The 14,251-nt window shown below is 36.3% G+C and overlaps 1 protein-coding gene across 2 annotated transcripts in view; it reads left to right on the top strand.

Moving 5' to 3' along the window:
* LOC105481535 (thioredoxin related transmembrane protein 4) overlaps window positions 1-14,251 on the top strand; it is a 58,364-nt gene that overhangs the window by 18,061 nt on the left and 26,052 nt on the right. For both annotated transcript variants that reach the window (XM_071079652.1, XM_011741185.3), the window contains exon 2: window positions 6,434-6,549. In XM_071079652.1, the coding sequence (XP_070935753.1) occupies window positions 6,434-6,549 (116 nt within the window). The remainder of the gene's footprint in view (window positions 1-6,433; window positions 6,550-14,251) is intronic.

Here is a 14,251-nt window from a genome sequence, read left to right as displayed (position 1 = left end):
TAAGCTGTGTAGACACAAGGTCATTTTAGTAGACGTTCTCTTTTTATTGAGTGCACTTCAGAATAGGTGGCTAGGAAGCAAGGCTGTAAAGGAAAGTTGATCCAAACGATTCTATCCAACTTCTTTATACATGCTAAAACCCAAGTGCTCATCCTAAAGAAATATTTTGGTTCTTATCTATTTGTGATCTATTTTTTCTGTATTATTAGGTGATACTCTTCCTCCTTGCTGTGAAAAAAAATCCAATACTTAAAAAAATATGAAATTCATTATATCCTCAGTACCACTATAGGCCTGCTGTGAATTTCTAAGAATTCATTTAAATAGCCTATACATTACCAGATTTTTTTTTCGATGTATATAACAGAGAAAAACAAAATGCGTTAAAATTAACTTCATCTTAATACTTAGTTCAGATGAACTGGTCATACATAAATGGAAATTGTTAGTAGTTCAAAGATGTTGTAGTTAACTTCTTTAAAGAAACAGATTGAGAAGCTTTTGTTGTAGTTAACTTCTTTAAAGAAACAGATTGAGAAACTTTCCGCTAGTATCAAAATGTATTCATTACTTTGAATGACAGTTCTTATTTGTTCATTTGCTTATATGCTCTCTTTCATCTGCGAATTTTTTCTTGTATACCCTGTGTCATACAGATCCCCTCTAATGCAGTTTCTGGTTATGTTGGTATAGATAATTTATTCTTAAGAATCTAGCAGTATTTGGCAGCCTTGAGACGTGAAAAGCTTCTATTATGAAATTTAATTTGGTTATTTTTTCTTAGTCTTTCGAACAATTTTTTGGATTCTTGCAATTGAATTTCCAGTGTTTTAAAAATATATCTGTTAAAAGTGTATTTGCAGTAATTCACCATTTCTATTCTGACATTTTTAGAAATCTGAAAAGTTCTCCCATTGCTATATACATTTTCTTTAATGCTATGGGCTTATTGTTATTATTATCATTTTTTAGATGGAGTCTCACTTTGTCGCCCAGGCTGGAGTGCAGTGGTGCGATCTCAGCTTAGTGCACCCTCTGCCTCCCGGGCTCAAGTGATTCTCCTGCCTCAGCCTCCCAAGTAGCTGGGATTACAGGCACCCAGCTATGGGCTTACTGTATACTCGTTTGCCCTTTTTCTGAATTAGGAAAAATGATCTAATCTTTAAAAGACTTTCTGATGCATGCTTTTCTCTATTTCCATTGTTTTATACTACTCTTCATTCAGTTCCTTTGTAACCTTTTGCTACTTTCAACACTTGCTTGGCTCTCATTATGTCAGTCCTGGAGAAAATGACTTTTGTTCTTTTGAAACACAGAAGTATGTAACATGATACATTCTGGTGGCCTTTTCCCCCAGAAGAAATAGATAGCCAAGTGGCTTAATTTTCATATTCAAGCTGATACTCAGAGGAAAAGTATGTCTTTGGGTTAATTTACCTCTGTAAAGCATAGAAATCTTTACAAATTATTGCTTTTTCTTATTTTTGTTCTTGGGGTGATCACGTTTCAAAATTTAAATTAAACACCTGGTGATGGAGCAAAGCTTTGTTTATTTCCATAGGACATCTAGGTTTTAGTATTAGCTTTGCAGCCTTCCTTCATACCTGGAGAGAACGTGTTGAACATCACTACCTTAACTTGCCCATGTCAAAGAGTTAGAATTTCTTGCAGTTTAATAGATTGTCTGGATGTCTTGATGGAATGTTTGAGAGATAGTCATTAAATGCTTGTGTGTCAGGTTCAGTGTTGGGGAGCTGGGAAGGTGAAGAAGAATGAGCCTTCCAAGAGATTGGCCTACTGTGCTCTGAAGGAAATATGTAGTATGAGTTATGGTCATTGATTTAGTAAATGTTTACTGAATGCTTCCTCTGTGTTGGACATTCATCAGTGCTTCCCAACAGGGCACTATTGGCATTTTGGGTGGACAGTTCTTTGGTGTGCGGGAATGGCCCACATGTTGCAGAACCTTTGGCATCCTTGCCCATTATATTCTAGTAGTAGTCTCAGTCATGCGACATCAAAAAATTATAACTCCCATCCCCTGTGCACACTTCCAAATGCTTCTAATTGAAAACCACTGCTCTAAGTACTGTTATGGGTATTTAAAAACATGCAAATGTTTGATTTTAGATAGTTTCCACAAAGGGTTTAAAGTCAGGAGAAAAGAGAGTGTAGAGAAGCACTGGTGAAATTAGAGTCAAAACAGAAGAAGAGTTGTTTATTATTGGTAAATAAAAATTTATTGTTATTAAAATTTCCTTTCTAGGAAATATATTTAAGTAAGTCCGTCTCTGAAATATTTAGCACACCTAATGAAATCTTACACCAAATTCAGTAAGTTCATGGAATAAAAGATTCAAGGTCCTTCAACCACGTTACATCAAGCAGAACCTCAGGTCACTTTGTACATGAATACTAACATGGACAACGAAAGCATGCTGTTGAATTTTGTTTCCCAGAAATGGTTAAAAACATTACACTGACATATAAGTTGGTGTAATTTACCAGAGCTTTTTGGCTATCTGGAATATATTTCAAATATCTTTATGAAGTTTACTAATTTTACATACCACTGTGACCTGGAAACAAGTCAACAAAAGTTCAGTAGAAAAGATAACAATGGACAGTTTATATGACTATAATGGAGCTAATTGCTCTTGGAGCCTCTTAAGGATTATGTGTAAGAGGCAAAGTTATGGCAGGTCGTATCTTTTATAGTTCTTAGGAGAAGATTGCCAATGCAAATTAGTATGAAATAAATATTAATGAAGATCATGTTCATTTCTTTCTGATATGTTTAATTTATGCATATATACTTAAATTATGTGTGTGTGTATATATATATGTATCTATGTGTGCACAGAGCAAGAGACGAGCATGAAGGTCACATGACTGATCCTTGCATTCATTTTGTCCCTGGAAATATTTTACTTAGTTTCTAAATTCTTGTACAAATTACTGTTCTTTAGATACAAAAGAATATTAAAAACTTTAAAAACTGCAGCAACAATGGACTAGTTCCCATGCTAAGGACTCAAAGCTGGCTTATCTTTACCACTGAAAGAACATCTGGGTGCATTCCAACACAAATCAGCTGTGATTAAATCTTTGAAATAGTGGCATTAACAATGCCACAGACCAGTGGATAGCAGCTATATAGAAATGGCATATTTAAAATTACCTTAATGGCATATATGAGGACGTATTATAATTGTGTATCTGAAGGTCAGTTTCACCAAAAAATAACTTAGTAATAGCCTATCTAGAGATTAAGGCCTGTATTTTTTAAATTATGAAACATGCATGATTTAATAATTACTGATGTAGCAAATGTGCCTGTGACTTATATACAAAGAGAGTCCTTGGGAAATAAAGAGGATCTGAAGTTCATTATATTATATTTTACTTCAAGATAACTTCCTTATTCATGTTACTTTCTTATAACTTCTGTCTTTCTCTCTCAGCGTGTTGGTGTTGAGTTTTATATTCCTTGATGATTTTTATCAAAGAAATACTTCCATCTGGGTTCTTGCTCTGAGTGGTCTTAAGCACATCTCTATACCTGCTTTGTCTGTTTGGCAGTGAGGCTGTAAGTTCAGATGAGCTAATGCATCATAAAAGTGTCTTGAACCCCCAACAATATTACAGATGACATTGTATTACAGATGACATTTGCTCCTATTAAAGAAATATGTGCCTGCTATATTTCATCTAATCTCTCAGTAACCTTCTAAGGTAGCTACTGTTATCCCATTTTACAGTTGAGGAAACTGAGGCAGGGAGATATTATTAACCTGCCCAGAATATCATGGTTAATTCCTGGTTGATCTTTCTGATTGTTCTGGCAGAGCTCTTATCCAATATCACGGAATGCCTGTTGAAATGTACTTAATAATTCAGACTTCCTTTTTTTTCCTACAGTTTGCCAACTGCCTGAGTCTTATCTGTTACTTGGATATTTAGAAACTACGTAGAAAATAACTATTTTCTCAGATGAAGAATATGATTTACATTAAAGTTGATACACTTGTTTATTCAGCAAACATTTATTGAACACCTACTGTATATTAAGAATGTACTTTGCCCTGGAAATACAGAGACACGAATGTTTTAAAAAGTCTACATTCAAAGATGTCAGCAGATTATTTTGTTGTTCCTGTCTTCTGGATCTCAGGATTTGGACAGTGAGCTATAATGGGAAGATTAATGACGTTTTAGCATGATCTTGGAATTAGCTATATAGTAGTCTTTTCTAGAGATGGTAAACAACTGTGCTTGCTGAGTCTTGCTGTTTCTGGGGCTTGTCTGGAGAAAGTAGTGAATGCTTTGCCTTTGGGTAGCCCGTTCTTTTCTGGGTTCTGCCGAATTATCAGTACTTTTTGTGAAATAAACGCTTTCCTTCCCCTAGTCTTGGCTTTTTAACCCCTGACTCATCTTTTATAATGTGAAAGATCAAAATCCTGCACAATTTCAGTTTTTTGTTTTTGTTTTGTTATTCAGGAAAGTTGGTTTATATGTGTCATTGCATTGAGTTTTTTTGCATGATACTTACCAGCATGCTTTTGCACAGTTTAAAAATTTTTTTTATTTATTATTTATTTATTTATTTATTATTATTATTATACTTTAAGTTCTAGGGTACATGTGCACAACGTGCAGGTTTGTTACATAGGTATACTTGTGCCATGTTGGTGTGCTGCACCCATCAGCCCGTCATTTACATCCGGTATAACTGCCAATGCAATTCCTCCCCCCTCCTCCCTCCCCATGATAGGCCCCGGTGTGTGATGTTCCCCTTCCCGAGTCCAAGTGATCTCGTTGTTCAGTTCCCGCCTGTGAGTGAGAACATGCGGTGTTTGGTTTTCTGTTCTTGCGATAGTTTGCTGAGAATGATGGTTTCCAGCTGCTTCCATGTCCCTACAAAGGACACAAACTCATCCTTTTTTATGGCTGCATAGTATTCCATGGTGTATATGTGCCACATTTTCTTAATCCAGTCTGTCACTGATGGACATTTAGGTTGATTCCAAGTCTTTGCTATTGTGAATAGTGCCACAATAAACATACGTGTGCATGTGTCTTTATAGCAGCATGATTTATAATCCTTTGGGTATATACCCAGTAATGGGATGGCTGGATCATATGGTACTTCTAGTTCTAGATCCTTGAGGAATTGCCATACTGTTTTCCATAATGGTTGAACTAGTTTACAGTCCCACCAACAGTGTAAAAGTGTTCCTATTTCTCCACATCCTCTCCAGCACCTGTTGTTTTCTGACTTTTTAATGATTGCCATTCTAACAGTTCAAAATTTTGAAGGGATTTATAAATGATGACCTGACAGGCACCTATGAGCCTAAATATTGTTACAGGATTTGATCAGTTTTGTACTTTTCCCCTTACTTTGTTTCCCTTCCTAAGGCATTATGAGTGTGTGAGTGTTATATTCTATTGGCAGGTATTCTTTTCTACTTCTCTTTCTTTCCCCTGGCCCCTTTCCTCCCTTAATACAGAAATAATAGGTGCCACATTTTGTAAAAACAATTCAGGAATGGAACAAATGATAATAAATTGGAGGGAACTGACATTTTAAAAATGCTCAGCCTGCTTACCCACAAGTTGGTGTATTTCTCTATTTATTCAAGACTTTATTATGAAAAATTTTAAGCAGACACAAAAATAAGAGTAGTATAGTTTTTGCCCCCATGCTTATCTCTGTTCATCTCTGGATTGTACCATCCACAAGGAGAGGTGGCACCAAATCTCCTTCACAATTGTACTCTCAGTTTCTACCATAGTGCTTTCTTAGTACTTATTGAATGAAAAATGACTGTAAAAAGTAGGGTTCTGACTTGAAAGCCAAGGTATTTTTAACTCCTGCTAAATTTAAGAAAGTGTTGGATAGAGCTGGTTTGGCCGATAGCTTCTACTTTCCTTTTCAGAATGTTTCAAAATTACCATAGATTTTGGAAACATTCTTGAGAATGCTCAAGCAACAGATCTGGTCTCTGCCTATCAGATCTGTAGCTCTGATGGATTTGAAACTGGTTTGGCTAGTTTAGGGGCACCCTGTGAAAATTGTTCTCCTTTAGTGGGACACTAAAAAGAGTGCTTACCCTCAAAGATCAAAAGCTGTCTGGAGAGAAAAAAAATTGTACGAATAGCATTGAAATAAAATGTTTATGGATAATAATTATTGGAAATATTCTCAAACTTTGGCCAAATTTTTTCCTATAGAATTGACATTCATACATTAAATCCTAGTGGGGACAGTGTACTTCTGTTTTTCTATGTCAAATGACTTTGGAAAAGCGTCCTTTTATAATTCCCCTTTTTAGAATTTATTTTTTAATTTAAATACTTGATTTCTCTATTTTGTTTTGCAGATTTCTTCTGTATGTTTATCGATATAATTCTTGTTCTTCTCTTATAGTTATGCCCCATGGTGTCCATCCTGCCAGCAGACTGATTCAGAATGGGAGACTTTTGCAAAGAATGGTGAAATGCTTCAGATCAGTGTGGGGAAGGTAGATGTCATTCAAGAACCAGGTACTGTAAATGTTGAACATAAAATGCAAAAGTTTAACGACTTTTTATTTTGAATTTTTTTCAAGCGTATAGAAAAGTTGAGAGTCTGGGTTATTGATTATCCATGAACTGGACACCTTTAATTAGCAGGTGGCCTACTTGGATCTGTCTCTGCATGTGTGTGTTTGCACATACATATTTGCATATATAATTCTATTTTTATTTTGCTGAATCATTTGAAAGTAAGTTATCGACATCATGATAATTTACCCTTCAATTTTTTAGCATGTTGAAGCCTTCTTAATTATTTCCCATGTGTCTTTTTTTTTGTATAGTTTTTTGACTGAGGACCCAATCATGGTTCATAAATTACATTTCGTTGTTATATCTTTTTAGCCTCTCGCAATCGACAATTATCCCCCATCTTTTAAAATGACATTGATATTTTGAAAAGAAAAGGCTAGGATTTTCCTTTTTCCTTATGGTGACATGTAACTTATAAGAATATTAACTTATACGAGTATGTTCTGCAAACTGAGAGTTTAGGTGCATGATTTAGGTTAGACATTTATGGCAAGAGTACTTCTAAGATGATGCTGTGACTTCATATTACATCTCGTTAGAAGGGATATGCTATCACCATTAGTAATGTTAAGTTTGAGCACTTGGATATGGTGGTGACACTAAGTATCTCAGTTATGAAGAAAGGATCTCACATTGTGATTAGCAGGTAACCTCTGGGATGATTCTTTGGGGTTTTAAGATCCACGATTGCCTGAATCAGATATTATATTTCACTGTGGTTCCAGAGAGTGAATTTCTCATTCTCTCATTCTGTCTGCACCGATTAGCTATGAATGATATAATTTTTCACAAGAATGAATCCTTTTTACCCGAAAGAGTGGAGCGATATAGAGACTTTTAAATTCTGAAAAGATATATACAATAAATTTGTGTTTGCAGTTTTAAAATAACTGTATATTATGTGTAAAATGAGAAGAAAAGTTGGCCTTTTATAATCTAAATCTCTAAAATATGGCTATTTTCAAATTTTAACAGTCATCTTTTTCAATGACATTCAATTTATACCTACTGTATCCTTTCATCCTTTTACAAGGGCAACAAGAAGATGGGCACAGAAGTGTAGACATTCATTTTCTATAATAAACTATGAGTTCAAAAAACACTAAGTAATGAAGTACCAGTTACTTTGACAACAGAATAGATGGTACATGTTAAAATTGATGTGTCAACAAACCCATGGAGCGCGATTTCTGTTAAAAGCCATGAATCCTCATGCCTCTATCTTTGTAAGCATTTGAAACAAATCCACCTGCCTGTCCTCTATCTAGAGATGGACAAGATTTTGGCTGTTATAATAAGTTAATTCTGTTTGGAGGCTAAATCATTGCAGATTACATTTTTGCCGGAAACTTGTTTTCATCCTTAGAGTTTAAGTAAAATAAAATCAGGTATAAGACTTGTTAATTACTGGACACCATCCACATTTTATGATGGGTTTCTTAAAAATGCAGCTGGTCAATTTGCATTTCAATAATTTGGCACACCTGCTCGGAATTTATAGCATAATTTGAATTAAAAGAATTAAACAGGCTTGTGATGGGTTCACAAATCTTATGTTTAATTATAGTCTTTCCTTCTAAAAATGTAGACTTGCAGCTATTTTTAACATTATGAATTGATTAGGTTTTCTTGATGATGAAATAAGAGATAGATTGATTTTAAGAAATATTTTTAATGCATTCAGTGTTGACTCAGTTTTATATATATCTGAGATATATATACTTGAAATACTCATTAAAGAAGAAGGAAAAAACTCTGGAATTCTGTAGGAATACTGAAAAAACGAAGTCTAATCAAAGATTATTATTTTGTATGTTTGAACAATTTTTTTATAGGCAGAGGCTCTAGAATTCTTTTAAATGATAAAAATTTAAAAAGTGCAACTCATAAATAAAAAATAGGAGATAAACTTCTACGTCATGATTATTTGAAAGACCTAGAATATATTTCATTTTATATTATATGGTTTTAAATTTATAATTTTACTTTGAATTACAAATTTAATGCTTTCAGTTAATCTTTTAATAGTGATTAGAAGTAATGTGTTTATTCAACAAGTATTTGAATTTCTACCATAAACAGGCCCTGTAATAGATACCAGTGATACAAAGGTGAATAAGGACAGAGGCCTTGCTCCTCATGGAGCTGCATTCTAGTGGAGGAGATAAATAGTAATGAAAGAAAACTGGCAAATAATGTAGATGGTGGTAAGGGATATGAAGAAAAAGTAGGATAAAAATGTACAAAATGATTGGAGCTACCTCTTAAATTAGGATGGCCGGGGAAGGAGCAGAGATAAATAGGTTTCGATTTATCAAGACCTATTTAGCCAGAGGTCTTGATAAATTGAGGAAGTAAATTTCAAAAAGCTTTGTGAGAGGAGCATTCCAGGCAGAGCAAACACCATGTGCAGGTAGGAGTGTACCTGGCTTATCTGGAGAACAATAGGACCACCAGTGGAGTACTTGAGATAAATGGGGATGGAGAAGTAACTAGGGACCACACCCTGTGAAGTCTTGTTGCTGTAGCAAGGAGTTTAGATTTTCTACAAAGTATGATAGGGAGCTACTGGAAGATTGGAGCAGGAGAGATATATGATATGATGTATGTTTTAAAATAATTCCTTTGGCAGCTATGTGAAAAAATTGACTACAGGGGATCAGAAGGAAGCAGGGAGAATGGTTAGGAGGTCAATCAGTAGTCCAGAGTTGAGAAGATGGTGGCTTGGACTAGTAACAGCAGTGTTAAGTGGTGGGATTCTTGGAGATACTAGGATTTTCTGATGGACTGGTTCCCAGCTGGGGTAGAAAAGGAGAAAATGGAGAAGACTCAGGAGAAGTAGGTTTGGGACAGGGGCTAAGTTTGGGATGTTAAATAGACATCCAAATAGAGATGAAATAGAGATTAAGTTTGAGGACCATCAATATACTTGTCATTGGAGCTAGAAGAACAATTCAGATTATCTAGGATATGTGTGTGCCAGAGTAGTGAGAACTGACCACTGCAACATTTAGAAAAAAAGAAGTTGCAGCCAGGTGCAGTGGCTCACGCCTGTGATCCCAGCACTTTGGGAGGCCGAGGCGAGCGGATCAACTGAGGTCAGGGGTTCAAGACCAGCCTGGCCAATATGGTGAAACCCTGTCTCTACTAAAAATACAAAAAATTAGCTGGGCATGGTGGCGGGCGCCTGTAATTCCAGCTACTTGGGAGGCTGAGGCAGGAGAATCGCTTGAACCCAGGAGGCAGAGGTTGCAGTGAGCCGAGATAGTGCCATTGCACTCCAGACTGGGCAACAAGAACATAACTCTGTCTCCAAAAAAAAAAAAAAAAAAAGAGGTTCCATCAGAGGAGAAGGAAAACCAGTGAGATAAGAGAGAGAGGGAGAAGTAGGAGGGTCTGGAAGCCAAGTGAAGAAAGATTGTCTTAATGTGATACTAACTCACTGGCAAGGCTCTGGGGCAGCTTGCCTCCATCTTGGAAGCAATGTATTTATTTCCTTTTTACAAACACTGACGTCTTGAATGAACAGTAGAAACTCGTTGAAATGATACTATTTTTCCCCACAGTTGAGCACTTCACTGTGTATTTCTGTATACAAATTTCTATTTGGTTGCAGATCTTCATTAGTGTATTCTTGCCTTGCCACAAAAGTGCTAGTAAGGAGTAATTTCAATTATTTCCCAGTAAGTAAAATATAAAGAGGGGAAATAATAATATTTATTTTTTATTTTTATTTTTTTTTGAGGCGGAGTCTCGCTCTGTGGCCCAGGCTGGAGTGCAGTGGCCGGATCTCAGCTCACTGCAAGCTCCGCCTCCCGGGTTCACGCCATTCTCCTGCCTCAGCCTCCGGAGTAGCTGGGACTACAGGCGCCCGCCACGTCGCCTGGCTAGTTTTTTGTATTTTTTAGTAGAGACGGGGTTTCACCGGATTAGCCAGGATGTTCTCGATCTCCTGACCTCGTGATCTGCTCGTCTCGGCCTCCCAAAGTGCTGGGATTACAGGCTTGAGCCACCGCGCCCGGCCCCGGAAATAATAATTTTTGAAGTGTCATGCACACTCTTTAGTTATTCTTGTAACTCTTCCATCAATTTATCTATTAAGATATTCTTTTAAGTATTTTAAAGTAACATTTAAGATTTATCAATGAAACGGGAAGAGTTCCCTTCTCCCCTCACAGAATGTGCGATGGGGATGTAACTTGGCTTCTTTTATGCCTGCTGCTCAAACCTCCAGGGGGAACATGCAGATGGGTAGGCTGTGGGGCTCCAATCCCACCGCAGCATATAGGGGTGAATGTTTACAGCTGAAGCCCCAGTGGGTGTGTGTTACTGTGTGCTCTTTCAGTTTAGCCATCCATAGGTGGCTTCTGTGAGTCAGCTCAATTAGACCCCCCTGCCTTATCACAAGGACAGAGGGCTTCGTGCCTTGGTGTACCAGAAGAATCGGATCACAAGTGGGCTTGGATAATGAGTGCAAGGTTTTATTGAGTGGAAGTAGCTCTCAGCAAGAGGGGAATGGAGTGGGAAGGTGGTGGTTTTCCCCTGGAGTTGGGCCGCCCAGCGGCTGGTCTGTCCTCCAACCACCCTGGCCAAACTCTGCGTCTTTCTGCGAGTCGACTTGCCAGCGTCTGCTGATGTGTTCTGCTGGCGTGCTCCTCTCAGCGTCCTCTTGATGTCTAGCCGCTGTGTGTTCTTCTGCCGATGTCTTCCTCTTGAAGCCCAGCTGCTTGTCTGTGTGTCTGCTAGAGACTCGGGATTTATATATGCACAGGATGGGGGTGTGGCGGGCCAGAGTCGTCTTGGGAAATGCCAAATTTGGGCACAAAAACAGAAATGCCTGTCCTTGCCTAGGTCCATGGGCACAGCCCCGAGGGTGGAGCCCTCTCCAGGGGCCTCTCTTTCCCCTCCCAGCACTTCCCTGCCCCTCTCCCATATCATCAAGACTAGAGACTATAATCATGTTGCATTTTTATGGCTGAGATGCAGAAGCCGAGCAGAGGGCAGCCCTTAGATTAGGTTACATTACATTGCCTGTTAAATACTGCATACATCAGGTGATGTTTCAGTTAAGTTGACTTTGATAAATTAAATTTAATGAGTATATACTTGAACCTTCTGTTCTATGCAGATGAGCTTAGTTGTCAAGGACAGGAAAACAGCAGCTGCTCATAGATCCCCCGTGGGTGATGGCTATTTCACTAGATTAGAGGTAAGCCAGACTCCTTCCACAGCCAAGAGTAAGCATTGTCTTTAAAACTACTGATTAATGCAGAAGCCAATTTAGTTTGCTGTACTTTTAGTGTTATATTTTTAATTTTATAATTGTAAATTTTATCTTCTATTCTATTATGCTGACAACCTTATTTCAATCTCAAAGGTAAGGTTAATTCTCCTTTTTTTTCATTGTGTTTTCCTTCTGCTGCCCTCTTTGGTGATAATAACAACATTTAGTGAGCATTTACTTCAGCCTGTAATTGTTCTGTACACTTACATGCATTTTAGCTTCATAACAACCGTATGAAGAACAAACTGTTTATCTCTGTTTTACTCAGAAAACTGAGGCTAGGATAGGTTTAGTAACATGACAAAGGTAACACGCTAATAAATAGTACAACAATGGCTAATAGATAGCTATCAGCTATCTCTGTTTTCTTAATACTGAACTTAAATAATTTCTGTTGCGTTTTGGCTTATCAAAATGTAATTCTCTTTCATAATTTTTTTCTTTCTCTAAGCTTTTAATTTTTCTTTCTTTTGCTGCATGTGTTTAAGATAAGTTTTCTGATGCAGTGTTAAAATCTATCCTGCATTCTCCATTTGTGCCCACTTTATGTTGCATCATAGTCTTCATTTTAAAGTGTAAGCAACCCTTAAAGTAAAAAAGGCGTGTAGAAATTTTGGAAGGCTTTGTGGCCTTTTTTACTGAAAAGCTTGGGAGTATACTTGTTTCTTCCAAGCTTACTGAAGTTATTGCAGTGAACTGTTACCCTGAAACAAGCTGCTATTATGATGTTCAAATTCTTTGTCAAGATCCACATTTAACTTACTGTTGTTAAACCCTGAAGGTACAACCTCAGATGGTGTTTCTGTGTTCCAACTGGTCACGTTTTAATTTTCAGGTAATGAAAATTTCTCTTGACACTTCATAGAATCAGTGTTAAAGATTAGAAGACATTTTTGGATCACTGAGATGAGACCCGAGTTTTCAGGTGTCCTTTAGCCTCCCAGAAGTGACTTTTTTTTTTTTTTTTTTTTTGAGATGAATTTCTTATGGTGTTGGATCTACAAGGATTTAGTAGTGTGTCATCATCCAAGGAGGACTTTGGCTGTTCTGGATCTTGTTGTTGATATTACTGAATATATCTTTACATGACAGAATATTATTCCAGGCAGCAAACTGAACTCGTGTCTGAGGTGGATGCTGCAACCTTATTATTAATATTCCACATAGGTTGTCATTTGAAGAAATACTGACAAACATAAATGAAAGTAATCTTGAGGTGATATAATTTATTGGTCTTTATTTTGATAAACCTTGATGGCCTTGTAAATTGTTACAGTAGTCACTGAAACAACATAGCAATTCATATCAAGAGACATAGAGTTATTATACCCTTTAATGTAGCAATTTTGGGAACAACTCTCCTGTTACTCCTTTTAGCCAGAACCAGAAAGATGCAGAAAAACCTCAGAGACCATCTGTCACTTTGACACTTTTTCTTGGTACTCACTGATTTTCACGTGTACATTTATTTGTAAAGATAATTTATGTTTTCTGAAATAAGGTGCAATTTCTAAAAGACTTAAGACTAAAGGCTCCTGAATCTGGAAATGTTTTATATATTGTATAATTAAATGTGTTTTATGAAATATTTTTCTACTTATTTATTTACTTCCTTATTTATTGTCATAGCCAGTGATGACTAAGAATGTACAGAAGATTTTAAAGAGCAAGTTAAAAAAATCACTTTAAATGATACCTAACATTTAATGGAAATCTTGTCTCTTTATTCAGATAAAAATAAAATCTGAGTAAAAAATTTTAAGATGTGATGAGAAACTATTTAATTTCTTCATTCCATTTTAAAAAACCATACAAATAAAATATACATCCCTAATACCATAACTGTCCTTAGATTTTTGGCTGGTCATAAGAATCTATAGCTAGGTAAGAAGTAATGTATGAAACTGTTCGTAATAATTATCTTAAACCAAAGGCATATACTAGTTTTTTTAAATATTTAGTATTATTTTAAGTATTTATTTTAGTGTTTATTTTATTATTTATTTTAAGTATTTTTTCCCCTGGCAATTTAAAATTGGAAGGATGCTGTAGGATACCCTTGTTCTTCTCCAGGGTGAAATCCCAAGCAATGTGAGAGATGAAAATGCGCTTAGAAGTGCTTGTTACAATCCTTAGTTGACCTATTTTTGGGATACTTGTGTTTATGTTACTGGCGACACACCTTTTTTTCCAATGTACAATGACATATTTTTGTAGTAAATGTTTCTTTTTGTGATATTGACTTTTACTACTCCAGAGTACTGTGTTTCCTTTTAAATACGATTGAATGTTTTGGAATCCACTTGATCTGAAATGAAATAAAATACAGAATTCTTTGAGAAGACTCATCTTTTG

The sequence above is a fragment of the Macaca nemestrina genome, chromosome 15 (assembly GCF_043159975.1).
Source record: "Macaca nemestrina isolate mMacNem1 chromosome 15, mMacNem.hap1, whole genome shotgun sequence".
Lineage (NCBI taxonomy): Eukaryota > Metazoa > Chordata > Mammalia > Primates > Cercopithecidae > Macaca > Macaca nemestrina.
The sequence above is the reverse complement of the archived record's forward strand: the minus strand, read 5'-3'. Positions and strand labels throughout refer to the sequence as shown.